Source organism: Atheta coriaria, unplaced genomic scaffold (genome assembly GCF_025399875.1).
Source record: "Atheta coriaria isolate IRGN ID8LTWV9N9 unplaced genomic scaffold, Caltech_Dcor_3.1 hic_scaffold_8_pilon, whole genome shotgun sequence".
In the NCBI taxonomy this organism is placed as follows: domain Eukaryota; kingdom Metazoa; phylum Arthropoda; class Insecta; order Coleoptera; family Staphylinidae; genus Dalotia; species Dalotia coriaria.
The window spans coordinates 3,378,499-3,400,005 of NW_027045450.1; the positions used below are offsets into that span (position 1 = coordinate 3,378,499).

At 40.2% G+C, this 21,507-nt stretch overlaps 3 protein-coding genes and 1 long non-coding RNA gene across 5 annotated transcripts in view; 3 read left to right on the plus strand and 1 right to left on the minus strand.

Annotated features, from left to right (window-relative positions):
* LOC135797016 (uncharacterized) overlaps positions 1–21,507 on the plus strand; it is a 78,361-nt gene that overhangs the window by 32,350 nt on the left and 24,504 nt on the right. The gene's annotated exons all lie outside the window — the stretch shown is intronic.
* Positions 297–15,652, plus strand: LOC135797009 (dual specificity protein phosphatase 10-like). The gene is made up of 4 exons (XM_065309170.1): positions 297–645; positions 3,292–4,027; positions 10,849–11,196; positions 14,285–15,652. The coding sequence occupies exons 2-4, from the start codon at positions 3,352–3,354 to the stop codon at positions 14,584–14,586; spliced, it is 1,326 nt and encodes a 441-aa protein (XP_065165242.1). The 5' UTR covers positions 297–645; positions 3,292–3,351; the 3' UTR covers positions 14,587–15,652.
* Frmd5 (FERM domain containing) lies at positions 16,143–19,405 on the plus strand. 2 transcript variants are annotated; one of them, XM_065309161.1, is made up of 5 exons: positions 16,143–16,566; positions 16,627–16,731; positions 16,796–17,380; positions 17,494–17,579; positions 17,640–19,405. In XM_065309161.1, exons 1-5 carry the CDS (start codon positions 16,471–16,473, stop codon positions 18,481–18,483), a joined length of 1,716 nt encoding a protein of 571 aa, XP_065165233.1. In that variant the 5' UTR covers positions 16,143–16,470; the 3' UTR covers positions 18,484–19,405. The 2 variants fall into 2 exon arrangements, with proteins under 2 accessions (XP_065165233.1, XP_065165232.1); XM_065309160.1 differs by having other exon boundaries at positions 16,144–16,566; positions 17,491–17,579.
* Positions 19,246–21,234, minus strand: LOC135797012 (acyl-coenzyme A diphosphatase NUDT19-like). Its single transcript, XM_065309177.1, has 4 exons — positions 21,094–21,234; positions 20,547–21,000; positions 20,267–20,496; positions 19,246–20,202 (listed from the first exon to the last, which is right to left on the minus strand). The coding sequence occupies exons 2-4, from the start codon at positions 20,992–20,994 to the stop codon at positions 19,798–19,800; spliced, it is 1,083 nt and encodes a 360-aa protein (XP_065165249.1). The 5' UTR covers positions 20,995–21,000; positions 21,094–21,234; the 3' UTR covers positions 19,246–19,797.

Below are 21,507 nucleotides of genomic sequence, written 5' to 3' on the forward strand. Positions count from 1 at the left end.
GACTTTAAAGTGTAACGGATTAGTCATCCGCTGCTGTGACACACAGAGCGCAACCTGCACAGCTCAACGCGCCATCTCTCTTCAACACATTACACAACACATCTTCTATGCCGTTTTATTGCCTGTAACCTGTGTATGTGTGTTCCGTTAAAGCACGAAGTGAAATGTCGAAAAAGAAAACGAAACACACACACATGCGCAAGATGGCCGACACGACGCGCAACGATGATGATGACTCACGCCCGCTGTCGATGTGTTTTCATGTTTCGGTGCGGTGCGTGTGTTGCCATCGCGAGCGCGCGCCGCGCAGTCCGCTGCATGCCGCTGGACGTGGCGCACGTTGCAAAACCGCAATCGCAATCGTCATGCTGCTATCGGAAGTCGTGAAGTCGCTGATAACACACTGCGGCGGTCGGTGCGGCGCTTTACGGAACTAATCAATAAACAAACGAAGAGCGACAAAAATCAACAACCAATCAACTAATCTGTTTTGCAAAATCATGCTGGATTCATATGAATAAAACAATATTTTGTGCGTTTGTGAATGTGCTAATTGTCGGGCTGTTATAATGTGCGGAGGTGTCGTGGAACAGCTCGTGCTTGGCTGAACGTCGAGCGGTCGTTGTCGAGGAATTTCTAAAGCAGGTAATTACGCCGAGTCGTTGTGCATTTCTCCAGTGGCCGACCAGTTAGAGTTTTAGTGCTGTGTGTCAGTGACGACGATTACGTCGGCGCTTGAAAATAAATATTGAATGCTATGTACATTTACAGCGGCGTATTGTGGAGAGATGTTCACTCAGCATCACAGTGTCACTGCTTATCGTTATCTCGAGCAGAGAGAGATACTTTTATTTATGAATCTTATGAGTTATAGCACAATATTTGATTTGAGTCAATTTTCATCTTGTTTTATTTGCTTACTTATCATATTGAGTGTTTGTGCGCTCGTTGATCAGCGCCATCTTGACTGACAATATGGTAATATTCACATTTATTCAAAAAAATTGTTATCTATGGTGTTATTTTCGAGGTAGGGTGGAAGGTTATTATTAAATCATCCTTGAATAATCCTGGCGCCGTGTTTATCACTCTATTTAATAGCTGATATGCCATTACCTTCACTCCATCGTTGACTAAAAATATACAATTATCTAGTCATTGTGTCATGTTGGTTGTCTAAATTGTCTAAATATAATAAATTACTTGCTGTGTATTTCCATGTATTTGAGTGAAATTAATTTATGTTGCGGCACTGTTGGTTGCCTATTTTAATAATGCTAAATACCTTTATAATTCTTTTTGTTTTGTTGGCGGATTTATTCTTACTCTAGTCTAGTGAATAAATTGGAATATTTTCGTGTGTTGTTTCGGTGTATTTCAGGTCTATAAAAGGACTATTTGCGAATAAGTGGGTTGTTGTTTTTTGTGTGCGTTTTTTTTTCGCTTTGCGTGGCGTTTCGGCGCTTAGTCATAATTTTCGACGCTATTTATAGCGATCGCGACCGCGCGCATGGTTATCGATTAGCGCCCGAACGCCGATTGCCAACTTTGCCCCGAAACGCAAACGAGATGTGATTTTACTACCAATAAATGTAATAGTGTAATAGGCAATCGGGACGAATTAATCACCAACGAACAATCACATATGTACATTCACATTGTGAGAACAGCGCCATCTACATTTAATGGACAATTACCTAATAGGCAAGTTAGGTTGCATATTTATTAACCACTTATAAAATATAATTCTAGTGTGAATTATATTTTAACCCTTGGCTTCGCTCGCGAATATCTAAAATAATGAAGTTGCTTCCGTACGCGTCTGTAGTCACAGAAGAAGTAACAATGAAGTAGAATGGCGGGAAGTTTAAAATGGCTGAAAGTATTGTCTATGGAAGTATAGTGTACAGTCTCCATAGTGTAGTCAATTGGTTTTGATGTTGACGTAGCTGTCGGTAATACAGTGTGATAATACAGTGTGATGGTACTATAGTACTTAGGTTTGAGCTTCATTGCTGGAATGCTAGATGGCGTTAAAGTAGTCAAATAGCCAGATGCAGAGGTATTATTGGCTAAACTATTTCTTTATTTTATTTAAAAAATATTTTTTTTATTAAATAAAAAGTAGCCTATAACCATTCGGGGACCACTAAGAATATGTGTACAAATTTTCATGATGATAGGTTAAGTAGTTTTTGCGTGAAAGTGTAACAAACATCAGGACTTTCGCATTTATAATATTAGTAGGGATTATTTTAAGTTTTTATCAAAAGATAAAACATTTTTATCCATAAAACTCAAACTTCCGATAGTTTCGAAATAAACATGATTGTAATTCACAAATCAGAATCTAGAAGCGATCGATTTAACAAAACATCAAACTTTGCTCGTAATCGAATTCAAGTGCCCGTGACACATCAAAATACTAGATGTTTAGATAATGAGAAGTTATCAGCACTTCACTGTTATCTAATGACTCTATGATTATGATTGATTAGCAAACAAAAAATTATTCATCTATAGCCAATACATTTTTACAGCTATCCAAATTATTCTTGAAATGATTCACTTTACAAATATGGCAACATAGGCAACCAAACTTACATCACACCATAAATCAACAGACATTTTGTTTTGTTTTATTTTTTATACTTTGTATATTACGATGTATATTGCGAATGACTGCGCAAATAAAACAAAACGCCAACGAGACAATCGTTATGAAAATAATAAATAATAAATAAATCACCGCACGATGACACAATCCGTGCCTGCGCGCATCCACATGAGTTAATTTAATTTATGCGCTGAACTTTACACTCTACTTCCACACACTACGAGTATATACAAAGTGGACACATTATTTATTTATTTTTTTGTTTCGTCGAAGTGTATTTGCCACATATCATAATATTTTTTGTGTTTTTATGGGCACTTTGTATAGTTTTATACAGTGTGTTTAACGTGACTAAAGTATGGTAATTTAATGGGTCCCCTAAACGGCGTAATGCCTGTAATAGGAAACATTGGTCACGGTGTTTTGCACCCTCGACAATGTTTGCGGCCCTAAAACGCACCCTGGGGATTTCCGGAGGGTGCAAATTAAATACGCACCAGATAAAAATAACTCCACACAATTACATTATGCTACATTACTTTTGTAGTCGTATGCAACCAATATTACACAAATTAAGTTGTATGTTGTATTGGTGTGAATTATTTTTTATTCTATGTTATTATGTATTTAGTTGGGCTCGATTGCCTCACGTCTAAAATTGTTTTGGCTTGCAGGCCGCGCGTGGAAGGAGATCGAGTGCGCGTGCGCGCGCTACTCAACCGCCGGCCGTCGTGATGTCGGCAGTGTGTCTGGAGGTGTCGGGGGGACGCCGCGCGCCGCCACCAGCGCCGCGTGAACGTCTTACGCTTCAGTTGAACCGCAGCCTGAGCGAGCCGGGCCCACCTAGCCTGCCCTCACCGACCACCACATCCGCCGCCAGCAGTCATAACGCGCAAGCGGCGCCGTTCTTCCTCAGCCCGCACCCGAAGCGCTGCAAGCTGGAGTCCTCCACAGCCACCACCGGCAGTATAAGCCTGCCGACCAGCCCCTGTGCTGAATCAGGCACATTACAACGAGCGCTGGTGCTGAGTAAAGTCTCTACAATAGATGCAGATGGGTTACAGGGCCGCCTTGCCGCCTCCAGATGTCCGGCTAGTCTCAGCCGGGCGGAGATGCTTATCGTCGACTGTCGGCCATTTATGTCCTACAATGTGTCACACATTGGCGGAGCTATCAATCTGAACTGCTCGGATAGATTCAATCGTCGGCGGCTGCAGCAGGGCAAGGCGTGTCTGGCGGATTTGGCGACGACGCGCGAAGGGAAGGAAGCACTGCGCAGGCGCACCGCACGACAGGTGCTCGTCTACGACGACGCCACCGCCGACGTGGAGCGCGTCACACAGCAGCATCCCTTGTTTCTGGTGCTCGCGTCCTTGGTGGAGGACAATCGGGAGCCGGTGCTATTATTAGGTGAGTGCGCTGCGCATGTTTATGCTCTTACTCACGTTCTAAACTCGCGCGGCGCAAAACACACGCAGTGCGCATGCGCAGCCTACTTTGGCTCTTGCACCCTTGCCAGGACGAATATACACGTTGTGTTGTTGTTGGTTTGATTTTTTAAATTGCACCCACACGTCAATTTATCGCTGACGGCTGTGTAAATGCGTCACATGCGGTAGCAAAGTGCACTTTGGTGCGATAATCGCGAACAAATAAACACAAATACGCAAATGTTTTATTTTGTTAGGTTTTTTAGTATTATTTTTAATTTTGGGCGCGTTTGCATTGCTTTTATGGAGATGGCGTGCGTCTGGTAAATGACTGTAATAAATTGGTAAATGGTAAACATCTTTGCAAGGCACGATGAGTCATCTTGTCACACGACGCGTGTGTGTTTGCTCGATTTGATTTTTATTCCGATTGCGATGCGATGCGACAACAGATTGTTTCAATGTGTCTGTCTGCTGTGTGATGTATGCAAATGCGGAATTTGCCAGCGTCAAGGTTTCTGGCGCACGAAAATACACACACGTATATACACACATCACTCTCGCATCCGAACACATTGTAATCGTATGTGTACTTGATATTTATATTGGTGTCCGAGTCATGCGTACGAAATTTATTATATTTTGAATTCGCGAATGTTTTCATTGTGAGTGAGTGAGGTAGACAGAGATAGGAAGTAGGAAAGAGGAACACGGAAGAAATGTGGAGTACATTTAAATTGAAGAGTATAAGATAAATTTTGTGCTTATTTTCAAGGAAAGTCTTCGACCTTCCACTTAAATTAAAGATAAATATTATTTTGTTAGTTACATCAAATATAACTTAAGATCAGAAAGGCAGATTTTGATTATCTATGATTTTTTTGGTTTGTTATCTCTTAGAATAGAAGAATAATCATTAAAATCCCGAAAATTTTTACTCTAAGGGTGTTAAATAAGGGATGAAAGTTTATAGGAAGTAGGAAAGAGGCACACGGAAGATATGTGGAGTAAATGTGGTATAAGATAAATTTTATGCCTATTTTCAAGGAAAATCCAACCTTCCACTTAAATAAATTAAAGATAAATATTATTTTGTTAGTTACATCAAGTATAACTAATGATCAGAAAGGCAGATTTTGATTATCTATGATTTTTTTGGTTTGTTATCTCTTAAAATAGAAGAATAATCATTAAAATATCGAAAATTTTTACTCTAAGGGTGTTAAATAAGGGATGAAAGTTGATATACACATTCTATTATACTTATAGTTAAATAATTGCCTACCAGATGGCGCTAAATTGCCTTCTTAATGAAATAATAATCAAATTTGACATAAATCTGTCTACCTTCAATGACTTAGCTCTTTTTTTGCGGTAATATTTTAATATTTTAATTTGGAGTGTGTTTATTGAGATTACAATCGCTTAGTCATTGTTTTCCTCCTTGGCAGTGCAAACAAGAAAAACACACGGCGCGAAACAAGCGCAAAACAAACGCAATTGTAGAATATTTACGATGTAAACAATGCCGGAGCGCTCGTGACTCAACCAGATGGCGCCGTTATCTTTTTATTTTGCGCGCGCTTTTCACTTTCCCCCAAACGCTCACTCACTCCAATCGAGTCGAGTCGAGTTGAGTTAAGCGGCTAAACAAGGGAGTGTATCACATGTGCTTACTTACTAATTGCTCAATTACTAATTTCTTTAATTCTCCAAATTCCACTATACAACAGACGCACTTAAGTGCTGCTGATGACTCAGCGTACACAACTTTAAATATATAATAATCAACTAGTTACAGTTACAGATAATTTAATTATCGGTAGCTGTTTACTACTTTTAGAAATAATTAGGTATTAGGAAATGTTTAAGCTTATCTCAATTAATTTAAAGAAAATTTTTCTTTTTTTTTAAATTTGTAGCTAGTGGAAGCTCCGCCCCGTGACTAAAGCCCGTGATAAAGTACTTTAGTCACGGCCTTTCCCCCCCATGTTTAAAATTCACTCAATTCTCAAACAAATGCCTTCAGAATTGATAAATTCACGCCATCTATACTCTACCAGCCCAAAAATGAGATAATCACATTTATCTCCGCTGTGTTATTTTAGTGACTAATCGAATTGGTCGTGAGTGAGTGTCAATCGGTGATATAATGCGTATTTGGATGCGTGGAGTAATCGTATGATTTCATTGCGTTGTGTCAACATGTCGAAGCGTCGAAAGACGACGAGGGTAAAGTCATTGCAGTCGTTACAGTCATTCATTCAATCATCCACTACTTCCGCTTGTCATACAGGCGTGCAAGCGTATTACCAGCAGCACGCATCTGTCTGCCATTACGCTGTCATCCATTGGTCATCGCCATTAGGCGGAAATCTTTGGCGTATAAAAAGAATTCCAGCGATTTGTCATTGTTTGCGAATAAATATGAATTGACATTGCATTGAATGATTTGCGTAGCGGTGAGTCATTCAGTTTGCACGACTAGTGATAGCAGGATTCATAAATATTTATTTATCTTTGGGAATTATTTCTTGTTTACATTTCATCATGTACTAGTTTCATTCAGAATATGAAAAAATTAAGTTTAATGATTAGTAGATGTGATATCCCGACAGATGGCGCTACGGTATAAATAGAAACGTCAGTTTTAAACACACTTGTTTTATATGACTATAGGTGGCAGCACCAGGATATTAAAAATGCAATTATTTATCGGATTGTTCAGAAACTAAATCATTTTCTCACGTGAAAAAATTCTATAAACAAAGTAGTATCATGTGTTTTGTATTAGTTTTCTTAAACAACTAAAAATAAACTTTTTCCCATTTGTTTTATTTTCAACTAGCTTTAACCCTTGGCTTCGCTCGCGAATATCTAAACTAATGAAGTTGCTTCCGTACGCGTCTGTAGTCACAGAAGAAGTAACAATGAAGTAGAATGGCGGGAAGTTTAAAATGGCTGAAAGTATAGTCTATGGAAGTATAGTGTACAGTCTCCATAGTGTAGTCAATTGGATTTGATGTTGACGTAGCTGTTGGTAATACAGTGTGATAATACAGTGTGATGGTACTATAGTACTTAGGTTTGAGCTTCATTGCTGGAATGCTAGATGGCGTTAAAGTAGTCAAATAGCCAGATGCAGAGGTATTATTGGCTAAACTATTTCTTTATTTTATTTAAATAATAATTTTTTTTATTAAATAAAAAGTAGCCTATAACCATTCGGGGACCACTAAGAATATGTGTACAAATTTTAATGATGATCGGTTAAGTAGTTTTTGCGTGAAAGTGTAACAAACATTAGGACTTTCGCATTTATAATATTAGTAGGGATAGGGATTCTGATATAAAAGGGTATAAATACGAAGGGATGCCATGCGTCATCCCTGCTCATTGTGTGGCATAAACAAAAGTGCGTATTGTGCGTTGAAATTGAAACCGAAAGTGAAAAGTAAGATGACGTGTACTCGTACGCATGTTGTGTTATAGTATAATTCCCCTCGTCGTCGTTGTCGTCGTCGCAGCTTTGACCGTTGACGATGATGCTCCCGCACGATGACGAATATGTTACCCTATTTTTTTATGATTCATCGCCCTTCCGAGCGTGCATACGCCAGCAGCATCATCAACCGCAGATGAGGATCACCCTGATTTGCAAGCGCCAAAACACACATGCCACGTGAAACACCGAAAACACAACAAAAGAAGCAAGCGAAACTGGTTCAGGAAATTTTAAGAATTCAACACATTACTCATTCTTCTAATCTTGAACTACACTCGTGTGTGGTGGGAAAGTACACTGCGTTAATTATACCCAATTTTGAGGCGCCATTTTGTTTATAAACGGAAATGTTTGGCAGACTGCGCAATTTGGGATTCGAAGATTTCCACGGCATGACTAAAGTCTTATATTGCTTTTTGGGAAATACGAAAATACTTATTCTACAGAGGAAAATAACATCATCTGGGAACTTCCACAGCAATAAATATTATCTTTCGCGATTAATTATTAATTGAATTCGTTGACTTGTTGTCACTCAATAAAGTACTTTAGTCACATCTATGGCTGCCCGTGTTTAAAGTGTCACTTTTTGTATCTCAAAACTTCTAATCCCAAATTTATTATTCTTCTCTTCAGGATGAAGATAAATTCAAAAATTTCAAAAAAAAAAAATTTCCGATAAAGTTTTGTTGATATAAATACAATGTCTGCTGCATAATGTATGCATGTACCTACATAGTATTTGTTGTTATTGTTTTAATTGCCAGCATGAATAATCATTCATTGAATTTACGCATTAACTGCGCGTCCATTCGCGGAGTGATTAGATGACAGGGATCGTAATTTCCGCGATTCGTTTGCGGCGAGCATATGCAAGGACGTGAATGAAGTTTAAACAATTAGAGACCGCACCGCAATTGGACGCAATTTGGTTGTATGTATTCGAAAATACACAACATAAGACGAAATAACGCCATTCACAACGTTGATATTTGGAAATTGCTGGAATGTCAACTCACACATAGACACACATAAACACACATAGATCATATATATTAATATGATAATGAATGACTATGTAGAAAGTGTGCGTGGAAATTTACTCGCATTTAACACAAAATGATGCAACATTACTTTCATGTTTCCATTCATTCCAGACTTCAATTTTCCAGAAAATCAATTTTTTGCATTTACATAGAAATATATTGATTAATCATCAATTTTTAAGAATAAAAAATTTTAGGTTAAATTTTTAACAGTCTTCCTGACTGTTTGAGGTTATAATCTAATAGATTATAAATATAAATAATAAAGCTGAGATAACAATTAATCTTTGTTATCAGTGAGTGTGCCTAATTTGTGTAACATTGCCCAATGTTACTTCTGTTTCCTCCTAGAACCCAGTCAGTTGTCCGATCACTACGTGCCCGCATGGAACCCAGGCACGTGCATTACTCAGCACAATTACACAATGAAATCATGTCGCGTTTCCTCATTAGCGGCGATAATGCGCTTACGCCCGACTCAGCCATAGCGGCGACGCAAAGTCTTCCATGCGCAGTGATTAATTCCCCGGATTGTTCAAGAATAAACCATGAAGCAGCGCTTAAAAATGTCACTCGGCGCTTCGTCATCCACTCCGCATGCATATCGCATACAAATTAGGTTATAAACATGTTAAAACTTAGGTTATGTCTATATTATTATATTAGTCATGCGCGTTGCGCGGTATTTTTCTTGTTCCTGGTTCTGGTTGTTGAATCAACCACTGGAACCCAGTCTATCTTCCTCATCTTGTTTCGTCGCAATTCACACACTCATCGTACGAGGACGTCCTTGACAGCACACACACACACTGCAATGGTTTCTTGCTCTCTGGCCACCGTTCTGTTTACGTTCGCACGCTGGATGACGTGCGCTCGAACATCTAGAACGCACGAGTTGCACGGGTGTCCCGTGTCCCCAAAGATGGTCGTCCCTAACACACACACACACACTCATGCGCAGAGAGTAAAAACCAAAACAAAACACAAACGCGCACGGAAAGTGAAGTATGCTCGTATGACGCATCTCTCGCCATTCACACATTCACATTTAGTTGTTTGGTTGTGTGTGTGGATGTGATATGGTGATTCAAAATATCGTTTATGGCGGTTGGGGTGGGGGCCGCGTGCGAACGTGCAACGACAAACGACGCAGTTGGCGCACAACTCAGTCAATTCAAGATCGTCGTTAGCTACACAAGTTTTGTGTGCGCTGCTGGCGAAAACACGTGCTACTGTTTTGATTTGGAAAAAAAGTTAATTATTTACGTAAAGTGCTTAATTCTCAAAGCATAATTCGTGTATCAGTGCCATTTTGGATTTAATATTTATTCTTTTTGTTTCTTTAAGAACAAAACTCGAATATAAACAAAACAAAACAATTATTTGTTTTGTTTTATTTTGTGTCGGCCATTTTGTAATGTTAAACTGTGCTGGTCTGTGAATTAAAGTGCAAAGTGTGGAATTTTCCGGATTTTTTAAAATTATATACAAATACTAAATGAAAATGAGGTTGAAACGCCAGAATTGTCTTGTTCTCATCATTCCACAGACGTCTTCCAACGCAATCGCGACCAATCACAATCGTAAGTTTCCTTTAGATGCAATTTGATTGGTTATAAGTCATTGTAGGTTAGTTTTTGTTAGTAATACTGGTGTTTTCCATCTTTGCGGTGAAATATTCCACTTTTAGTACTGTGGTTTAAAAACACGACAATATTTGTCGTGGTTTGTGATACAATACAATCTAAAGCAGGGCTTAGAGGTTATCTATGTAAACAATCGCGGTGATGCTTACAGATGAGCCTGGAAGTCAGCTGGATACATATTATAAACGAAAGTGAGGTTATGTAAACACTGCTACCGAGAATATTCTGTGAATCATCAATAAACATATTATGCTCTCTTTTGGAGGTTAGGTTAGCGTTTGAAAAGTTTCCAGATATATAAACAAATGAAGCATAACCAAAACTAACATTATCTTCTTGGAATTGAATGATTTATGAACAATTTAACAAGTTTCCAGTTAATTTTCATCTGTACACCTGTTAAATTAATTACATTTCCATGTATCGCCAATTAGCAAGCCGTCATATTGAATCCTTGATGATGTCAGATGTACTTTACACTTTTAACTGTATTTTTTACATCTTATGGACATTGTAGACATTAAAGTTGTAAACATTAGCATGACTCATAAGTGTTACGTTGGATATTGTATTATATGAATGTTTTTGTTTTGTTTTTTCCCAGGGGGTCACCGCGAGTTCCATCGCAGGCATAAAGACTTTTGCGAAGACACACTCGCCGCCGGCATGTGCTCATCGGCGCGTGGCGGCGGCGCCGCGACGCCCACGTCGACGGCCGATATCGAAACACATCCCGCATCGCGGGTCCTCCCCTACCTCTACCTTGGCAATAGTCGCGACGCTGCCGACCTGAAGGGCCTCCAGGATCTGGGCACAACATGCGTGCTCAACGTCACCTCACAGCTGCCTGGTTATCAACGAGAGTGCGGTATTACCTACAAGCAGATACCCGCCTCCGACTCCGGCCAGCAGAATCTGAAGCAGTATTTCGAGGAGGCTTTTGAATTTATCGGTGAGTAGCGAAAGTAAAATGACAATTGACAACTGATTATGTACGATGAGTCACACGGGTGATTTACACTTTAACACTTACGATAATGCGGGTATGCAAATGTTGAACTTGGGCCAGTTGGGATTACGAATATTGCGCAGTGACAGCCACGACCTTTTGACCGCCATTTTGTTTATTAAATGAGTAATTTTCATACTGTGCGCGTTCGAATACTTATATATGATCTCATTATGTCATCTAGGGAACTATTCAAAATGGCCGCTAGCGCGGTTTGGAAAGGTCGAAAAACGAGAGTGAGTAACGCGTAGAAATTGTAAGGTGTGCGCGCGCGGACGTTTGAACGTCCTCGACTCTTGGACTCGGAGAAGAAAATATTTCATCCGCGATAGTAACTTGTATACTCACCTACCATACGAGTGAGTGAGATAGATGGAGTGAACGTACGTCGATTCTTAGCGTTCTTATTCGTCGGAATCTCTTGACTTGAGGTCTCTTGAGCGAATAATATACAACATGCAACAGTTGAGTGTGCATGCGAGCGTGAATGTATCGGTGTGGGCAAGGACGTACTCACGAGCGTTGGTCTCGGGTGGGTCTCGCGTATTTCTGGTCGCCGTCAGCGTCAGCATTACTCATCGCACTTCGTCTTTTGTTTGGGTCGTTTTTCGGTACCTACGGTGCGCACGCCTGCATCTATTACGGGCCGGGCGGCTGCGGGTCGGGTCGACGCTCTCCCGGTGCATGAGTCACGCACCCCGGGAATGTATCCCGGTTACTTCCCTGTCGCGTAACATCTGTAAATCCAAAATGGCGCGCAGACAACACAATTATTACTTAACCCTATATTGAAATAAATCTATATATATAAAAATGAATTGCTGTTCGTTAGTCTCGCTAAAACTCGAGAACGGCTGAACGGATTTATCTTATCTTGGTCTTGAATTATTCGTGGAGGTCTAGGGAAGGTTTAAAAGGTAAGAAAAATTCGAATAATTGCCGGGAAAATCCTCAAAACAGCTCTTTTCTATAGAATAAAAATTGACATTGAGATTCAATCATAGTTATAGTTAAATAGTTGAATTCGAGATGGCGCGCTGAAGTGCATTATTGACAAAACTTTATATGCATAATTTCTTTAAATTAAAATTGCTAATATTATTGATAGAATTGACTCTTACTACGAGTATGTCTAGAACAAGAGAGTAAAAACGAATTACATTTTTATTAAACACTGCCGGAACGAAGTCGCGGGCAACAGCTAGTTCATAAATAAAAATATGTGAACAGTTGGTGGTGGTTCATTCATGATGAAGGCATGTGTGCATGACTAAGAGCTCACCTCCAACGGAAATGTACGGATGTTTGTATGCATTGTGTTGTATTGGGGTTGTGTGACGGTTGGCAGGCCCGGTATTCGAATCGACCCAGTTCCGACAATCGCCGATGAAATCATCGGTGTATATTTAGTTCACTCCACTTACGCTTTTCTTTCCTGTAAAGGGGGTGCCCTGCTCTAATACAATGCAAACTATTGTAATGCTGGGTTGGGCTGGGATGATCAACAAATCGCGGCTTGAGTCACTTCTATTTACATCCAGGGGATGATGAATCAATGCGCAAACATGTCGTGCGGCGCGCTGGCAATCAATTTGCGACTTTGCCCAAGCTTAAAAATATCACAATGGAAGATTACACCATTATACACTTTGCGGCTTGTGACTGCATCACTCAATACAATGCAGTTTACTGACCTCGGCTTTTGGGAGAATTTGCGCCGGTGGTGACTAATTTAGAACGCCGATGGAAAAGTTTACTAGTAGTTTAGCCACGCATACTAAACAATGGCGGATTAATATTAATCTAGAAGTATTTAAATATAGATGGCGCTGGTGTCGGTAAAAAATTTCATTCGCTTTCTCCGTTCGTATGTGATTTTGTTGATGTACGTAAACGGCAGGCAGACACAAAACGTCGAGGATAATTTTAGACGATGACCGCACGCTACAAAATGTACAAAATGAACACACCGCTGAGTTAGTCGTCCAAAAGTCGTTCAGGTCTTGAATAGAGTTTTGTGTTTGATCTAGGAGTCACTTCGACTCTCTCCTAACCGAGAGATTCTGCTGGCGCGCAGGTCACGATTCGAAATAGACGCCGATTTTATTTTAATTTAATGCTACGCCCGGAACTAAGATTTAAATTTAAATTACTGCATATTGAAATACAGGCAACCCAATTAACAATTTTTATTTTTATAACGTTTTTTTTTTAATTAGATTAAAATCTCTCAGGAGATATCACAACTTGTGTCATCCACAATCATTTGTTACTAATGCCACGCGTTTCTCCATTGTCTATTCCCCGTTTGTTTTCGATTTTAATCAAATCATTAGTCATTAATGTAGTCAGTCACCTTGATCACGCGCTGTTTCTAGTTCTCCTCGAATTTTATTCTAGCAACACACTGTATATCCCGCAGGTAATCGACATTTTTATTTATAAGTGCTTTGCATTGGTGTGTGTGTGTTTGTGCGTTGTGTCGAAAAAACGAATCGTAATCGAAGTGAGTCATCGTCGACGTTAATCGCGGCCCCGTACTGCGCAATCCACTCCGAACATGAAACAGACAGTCACACACATTTCTAAACGCGCGTGTAGATATATATAAAAAAAGACTAGCTATAATTTACGAATGATACAATTGCTCAATATGTAGAGTGTGAAAAGAATACATTTCGGAGTATTTCTGGTGTTGTATGGTAGGCAACCAATTTAACGCATCGTGTACGACTGGTTGCCTGACATGTACTTGTTGCATTTACGGAAAACCGATGATTTTTTTGATTGTAACTGTTGTTGGACGTAATGCGTGATTACGTCACGGCCCTGGACGTCCTCCCATTGTAATGTTATCAATTTCACGCGCCGCCGAATGAGAACAAATTGGTTTTAAATTTAATGGCGGTCATGCTACACACGATACATTACACAACCTTCAATTCAATCGCGTTCAATTGTTTTAATTTACTACATATATCGATACCAAATCAATTGTATGTGCTAATTGGTTTTCTTTGTATGTTTACAGAGGACGCGAGGAAAAAGGGTTCCAAAGTATTAGTGCATTGCCAGGCGGGCGTATCGCGCAGCGCCACCATCGCCATCGCTTACATAATGAAGTACAAGCAAAAGTCAATGGTGGACGCGTACAAAATGGTCAAAGCCGTACGGCCGATCATCTCCCCTAACCTCAACTTTATGGGTCAACTGCTTGAGCTGGAACAGAGTTTGCGCACGGCGGAAACCACCGGCAAATCAAGCACATGCCTACAATATCGCTGGAGCGCAGCGCCACCTGGTGAAGAGGTGGCGCCCGGCTGCAGTGTATAAGCCACCAGCGTTGTGCCGCCATTTTGAGTACATTCTAGTCTACACACAAATCATACATGAACCAAGGCTGTGCAACCCTTAAAAATCAAGATATTCGATCGGAGGCAGGGGCTGATGGAGCAGAACGCCGAAGCGCCGCGAGTACTTACATTATTCAACGAGGGACATTTGAGGAATGCGCGCGTACAGCGTATATATGGCCGCCATGTTGGCGCTGTCATACTTATAACCTAAATCTAACCTAATCATGTATATCTATTGTATATCTTAGTTAAGAGAGACGAAACGGTTGTTCCTCACTTATTAATGTCATAGCACACACATACTCACCCCCACCACACACGAGTCGACTCCCACCAATCGATTGCAAGAAGACACGTGTAAAGCATAGGGAGTCGATTATTAGTCATATTTATTTTGGTCCGCAGCGCGTGATCGACAAGGGCGAGAAAGACTGTGGCAACTTTTCACACCATACTTCGTATTTATTTATCTTGTATCATTATAATATTCGTCTTTCTCGTTGGTTTCTCGCCGCTCGGATTACAATTGCCATTTTGCCATTATGTTGTTGCGAATTTTATCGATATTCTTAGTCAGGGCGCGTGCGCCACCTAGCGGAGGAGAGAGCGTTTAATATGTTGTATAACAAACAGTGCCTTTACCATACAATTATACATATGATACATATATATTGTACTACTACTAGCTATTATGAGTTGTAATTTAAACAAACACACACACACATAGACACTGTACATAAAACGAAGCGTCTAGCTTATTTTGTAGTCGTTAAGAAGCGCCGATAAGCCGCGCACAAGTACAACGCGACAACCATTACCATACCGTGGAGATGATGTGTGCATCGATGCAAGATGTCGGAGAGGAATAGAAATATATATCGAACTGTGTATTATAAAATATCGGAGCATATGATAAGCATATACCTAAACCCGCGAGACTGTCAGATGATAAAATTTATGATGAGCGTTAGGGAGTTTTGCCCGACAAAGTACACAATATATTGTACTGACGTGATGAAAATATATAAAACATTTCGGATGAATTGTGTGTGTTATTTGTAAATATTCCTTAAATGCATTTTGGAAAACAAGTTGGAGTAAAAAAATACGTTCCTGTGATCGGGAAAGATCGGGTGACATCGGTTGACATTGAATGTGTCATGGAAATTTGATTTTACTCCCATAATTTCCATAATCTCAGGTTTATAAATGAAAATCAATTCTAAAGAAGTAAATTTCAGATATTTAAACACACTGAAATGATTTTGACAATGTAATAATCAAGTTTTTTAGGGTTAACATAAAGAGGTCACCGTTTATCAGAATGGATTCTCATCACAGTAATGATTATTTACATCATTCACTTCTGAAAATGATGTAATATATGCCAAATCATATTCAGTTCAATATTTATTCTAATACAGTCGCCGAAAGTTAAAGTTAATATAGTAAATTATACTTACTTACCCAAATTTTCACTGTTTATCTTCCGAAAATATTTTACTCTTACTTTGGAAGTATATAAAGTTGCCTACATTACAACCCTGCACTCAGCGAAAGCCGGAAAGCAGAGAAAACAGAAAACAAGTGACCGTCGAAGTGGCGCCCGGCTGATGAAAGTCGTCCGGGTCGCTCCGGCTGTCAGACGCATCCAGAGCAGGCCACCGAACCACCGAAATGTGATAAACACTCACGAAGACGCCGAAAATCGCAAAATCTCCTCGAATACGCTGTGCGCACACTAGAAATCCAACAAACGTGCAGTGAACAACATGAAAACATAAGGGAAACATAGAAGATACAGTTGAAAGGAGAAAACATGCCGTCAAAGTAGCACAGCAACACATGTTAAGAAGGAAAAATGTTAAAGTTTGGCTCTCGAGGTGACAGTAACATTGTGCACAAATGCACTGTGCGGCTGCTCGAAGACACGGAGATTTTAGAATGTGAATATAAGGTTAGTACACTTATAACTCACACAAAATGATCACATTGATAAATATTCACTTGTTTTTAGCCTCATAGTAAAGGCAAATATCTGTTGGATTATGTCTGTCAACAATTGAATCTTGTTGAACAGGATTACCTAGGACTGAGATATGTTGATATCAATGAACAAAGAGTAAGATCTAAATAAATATGTATAATTAGTTGCCTACTTTGTTAATCGCAATGATTTCTCGTAGCACTGGTTAGATCTTGGCAAATCCATCGCCAAACAAGTGAAAGATCTGGATCCAGTGCTATTTAGTTTCCGTATTAAGTTTTACCCGCCGGATCCTTTTAAGGTGAAGGAGGAGATCACGCGGTATCAGTTATTTTTACAAGTGAAGCGCGATCTCCTCCATGGGCGCTTGTATTGTGTGCCGAATGAGGCGGCGCAGTTGGCTGCCTACATTGTGCAGTGGGAGCTTGGCGATCATGATCCAGAAATCCACTATGGAAATTATGTCAGCGACTTGCGCATCCTCATCAAACAAACCGAGGCCATTGAAGAAAAAGCAATGGAGATCCATCAGAAACAACTGAAAGGGCAGACGCCCGAGCAAATGGAGAATATGTTTATGAAGCTAGCGGCGCAGTTAGACACCTATGGCATTGATCCGCATTCGGTGAAGGACCATAAGAGCTCGCAACTTTATTTAGGGATTAACTACAGTGGGATATTAACGATTCAGGGCTCGAAAAAGACTCACCACTTTCGGTGGCTGGATATCCAGAAGATTAACTATGAGGGGAAGATGTTTATTATACATTTGAATTATAACGATGTGAGTATGCGCAAAGAAAAACATGGCCGACCAGGCGAGTGCTGTGATTGGTCAGTTTTTAAACTGCGTATATTTTAAGAGAATAGTGTTTGACAGCTTGTTTGTTTCAGAAGAAACACACCGTAGGTTTCAAATGTCCCACAGGCGCTGCCTGCAGACATGTGTGGCGCTGTGCAATGGAACAAATGTTGTTTTTTACGTAAATATTCATCTTTAACCGATTAGTTATGTTTCTTTATCTTTAATTCATATATTTTAGGTTAAATAAGAGTTCCGACGCGCCGATTGTTTCCGGCGGTGGATTTTTCTCCTGGGGCACAAAGTTCAAGTACACCGGGCGCACAGAAAAAGAAATTCGCGAAGACACCAATTCACCTGACAGAGAAGAGCCGAACATCCAGCGCACGGCGAGTCTGCGCCGCAAGGCGTCTTCAGTTCCGGCCACGCCTTCCACACCCCTCCAGCCACATCTTGGTTACAATAATCTAACGCGCTCCAGTCATTCGGACGCTGGTGGATCACGCATGGAGCCCTGTTCTTCATCTGGTTTATGCTCCGGTCTCGACGGACAAATCTACGCTGACGTCGCAGGTCTTGAAACAGTTTGTGAGGATCAGGAAGGATCTGGCATGACTAAACTACGTACAACCGTCCTGAAAGACGATTCGATGGACCGGTTCAGCGATTACTACTTCCGCGATTCCTTCGAGCACTCCTCTAGTGAATCGCAGTTGAATCTAGCGTCGTTTGGTAGGTCTAGCGTGTATGAACCGACGACAGCGCGCTCTAGTCGTAGTCAAACGCCGCTGCTATCGCACTCCACTGTCGATGGGCGCGCATGCGTGCCGAACAATCATGGCGCAGCGAAGGCAGCGCCAACTACACCACGCGGCGGGCGGAGATTTAACGTTGTCAAAGCATTCGTGCCGTCATTCGTCATCGTCACCACACTTGTACTAGCATCAACCATCGTACTCATGGAGAGCGAAAGCGATGCACTCACTGGTCTACGCGCGACACCGGAGATCAACTCGTTAAGGTATCAGGTGTACGAGCCGTTGAAGCAGTACATTCGGGCGATTTGGGCGAGACTTTTCTCCTAACCACCAACAATCAGCCCAAAGACAAGATGTCGGCGGTTTTTAGATATAGGTTAAATTCATTCCGAGTCTTAGATTATATTTTAGCTTGAAGCGCCCTCTACGTTTAACTATTGTAAGCCTAGCTGACAATTTTGAACCTAACTTGCCAAAGGAAACTAACTCAAATATTTGAATCTGCGCAGAAACGATGGGAACAAGAGCACACACACAAAACACACTGATTACTTATATACTTAAATGATATCCTAGTGAAATTGAATTACCATTTGATTAGTTGAATGATTAGCTGCGATTTTGCAAACACTTGTTGATGATGCAACAACAACGAAACCAAACAAAACTAAATTAACGAACGCAAGCGAGCGATTATTTTCGTACCGTACCTGCCTGATAAAGTGGGAACGAAATTAGATTGATTGTTACCATGTTTATAAAGGTGAGATAAGGAGAGAACACGCATTTGCATTGAGATTTATCAATACTATGTAATTAATTAGCGACTTAATTAGCTAGGCGATAACGTCGGCAAATGTCCTACATGAAAACATTCAAGATGGCGGAGTAACTAAACGTTGCAATTTTGCGTAGTCCAAACGCCGTCAAAAACGATGCAATTAGTGATATAACATTAATTACGATATTAACTAATTAATCTTTGAATCTCTACGAATTAAGACAACAAATGAGCAAACACACAAAAAAACGCAAAACCAACATTTATAAATCTAATATATATGATCCCATTTTTTAACCTCTAAAAAAAAACTCTAAAGTAAACAGAAAACAAAACACGCTACATATACAAGAGAACACTGGGCCAGTTTGCTGATCGCCCATTGTGTTATACCTGTACATACATAACAACTAGCGATATTAACTATAATGGCAGAAAGTTTAAATGAAATTTCAAACAAAGCAATAATTATGCGTGCAATTTTATCTCCTCGTTTTAAGTCGCACATACTCACATAATGGAAGCATCAATTATTTCTAGCCGCACATATTTTTCATAAACACGTTTATATCTATTTTTTATACAGCTTAGTTCACAATGGAACACTTTACTGTACGGCAATTTCACCCCCTATTTGTTGATTGTATTGTGTATTATTTCGCATGCAACACGTTGATTTCCATCAATCAAATGCTGAAAAGCATTCTGGGCGCAGCGGCGTGCGCAGCGCCCTCTGGAGGCTTCAATTAGCTTCTCATACCAGGCTATATGTCAATTGTGTAGACATTAAACCAAAACTTTGTAAATAACTTAAGCATATTTTACCAACCCATAGTTTATATGACTAGTGCAGTTATAGGTTATAATTTATGTCCGCCATTGGACGGGAAGTCTATTGGGACAACATGTCCGCATTTAGGCGTGTAGTTTTTCACGCATAGATCATGTAGATATAAAGTTTTATGTTGCACGCGATTCTGGACTTCGCTGTCCGGAAGATGCGCCATTTCCAGTGCACCGTCGACAGATTCAGGACTGTCTGGGTAAAGATCATCACCAGGCAAGATGGCGTATACACCTTTGTCGGTTTTGCAATGCACCGGGATGAAACGTTCGATGCCTTGCGCGGCGCGTTCATGCGCGAATTTCATCAGGCGATCAACGTCTAGGAAGTTTCCCAGGCGGGAAATCTCGTAGAATTGTGGCGGTGGTAGTGCGATTTCTTCCAGGCGGTTACGAAGGACGTAATCTTTTGGTGTCGCCCACTATATAACATGTTTACAAATTACAAATAGTATATAAACAGTTAGTGTATGTTTGGTTGCATACCTCTAGGTGTTGCACTTCGTGTTTTTCTGCGTACGCGGCAGGTGTTTCATAGAAAGCTGCAAGGAAAAACATGGTGTCGAATTTTCGCGGTATCGTAGCAGGTGTGGACCAGTTTGCCCATTCTTTTAAGGCCCAAACATCTGGGTATACTTCGAATTTATGGCATAATTCTAGAAACTTTTGTGGATCGTCATGGACTAAATCCTGCCATTTTTTTATTTCAGGTCCGCCTGAAAACAATATTTTATTGTTTTCTGAGCAATATAAAACAAAAAATTACCTATGAATGATGCCCATCGAGCCATCCTCTCCTTGTAATTAATTTTATAGCTTCTACAAATAAGAATGCCGCATTCCTCGAAGGTTTCTCGAATGGCACCGATCCGCAGCGACAAAAACTGTGGCAACTGCTCTTTGGCATTCTCACTATCATAATCTTGCAGGATTGGAGGTCGATTGACTTTATAATCCAGTCTAGCAAATGCATCGCGTTGAAAACCGAATTTTTCGTACAATTGCAACCAGTCTGTGGATTTATCCGCTGAGGAAATGTTTCCACCGGGAAACACATGCGTATCAGGCATGAATTTGCTCTTTGTAGAGCGTTTAATGCTTAACAGTTTGTAGTTAAAGTCTGTAGCTGTGCCACTGACAGGCGGAACAAAATTCGTTTTGGCGATGAGCAAAAGACTTGAACTTTCGCGCCATGTGTTTAGTGCTGCCCTCATTCTGAGCTGCGGGAAACAAAACAAACACAATCAACAAATGAAGAACACATGATCGGCAATTCTGTTTGTAACAGAATTGAGAGTTGAACAAATACTTACTTTTTACTTATTGTGCCCGAGAATTGTATCTGAATGACATCAATTTGTGTCCACACTCTTTAATCTTAATCTTTTTACGTATTTCTACAGTCGGAGCGCGTGTGGCAGTGTAGGGTTCAACTTGGACTATGAGATAATGACGTTCTCGATTAAGCAAGTATACGACCAACGTACTTAAGTACGTTTAAAACTTTTTTTAAATCTCTAACACATTTAATTATTACCAAATCTTTAGTTCAAAGTGGTTTCAGTTGGTTTCACGCCGAACATTTGTTTATAAATGTTTCGCTCGCAGCGTGTCCGGGCGTTTTAATGTAATTTTACAAATATGTTGTTTGTGAAAACAAAATGGCGCATGCGTCACACATTTCCAAACAAAACCAGCGAATATACAAGTGAGCGCATTAATTCGTC

Excerpts from the sequence above, each read along its gene's own strand:
- LOC135797012 (XM_065309177.1), bottom strand. The coding sequence starts at position 20,994 with ATGAGGGCAGCACTAAACACATGGCGCGAAAGTTCAAGTCTTTTGCTC. Across the intron at positions 20,497-20,546 it reads TCGATGGGCATCATTCATAG|GCGGACCTGAAATAAAAAAA; the intron begins GTAATTTTTTGT and ends TATTGTTTTCAG. Across the intron at positions 20,203-20,266 it reads ACGAAGTGCAACACCTAGAG|TGGGCGACACCAAAAGATTA; the intron begins GTATGCAACCAA and ends CATGTTATATAG.
- LOC135797009 (XM_065309170.1), top strand. The coding sequence starts at position 3,352 with ATGTCGGCAGTGTGTCTGGAGGTGTCGGGGGGACGCCGCGCGCCGCCA. Across the intron at positions 4,028-10,848 it reads GGAGCCGGTGCTATTATTAG|GGGGTCACCGCGAGTTCCAT; the intron begins GTGAGTGCGCTG and ends GTTTTTTCCCAG. Across the intron at positions 11,197-14,284 it reads GGAGGCTTTTGAATTTATCG|AGGACGCGAGGAAAAAGGGT; the intron begins GTGAGTAGCGAA and ends GTATGTTTACAG.
- Frmd5 (XM_065309160.1), top strand. The coding sequence starts at position 16,471 with ATGTTAAAGTTTGGCTCTCGAGGTGACAGTAACATTGTGCACAAATGC. Across the intron at positions 16,732-16,795 it reads TTGATATCAATGAACAAAGA|CACTGGTTAGATCTTGGCAA; the intron begins GTAAGATCTAAA and ends GATTTCTCGTAG. Across the intron at positions 17,580-17,639 it reads GAACAAATGTTGTTTTTTAC|GTTAAATAAGAGTTCCGACG; the intron begins GTAAATATTCAT and ends CATATATTTTAG.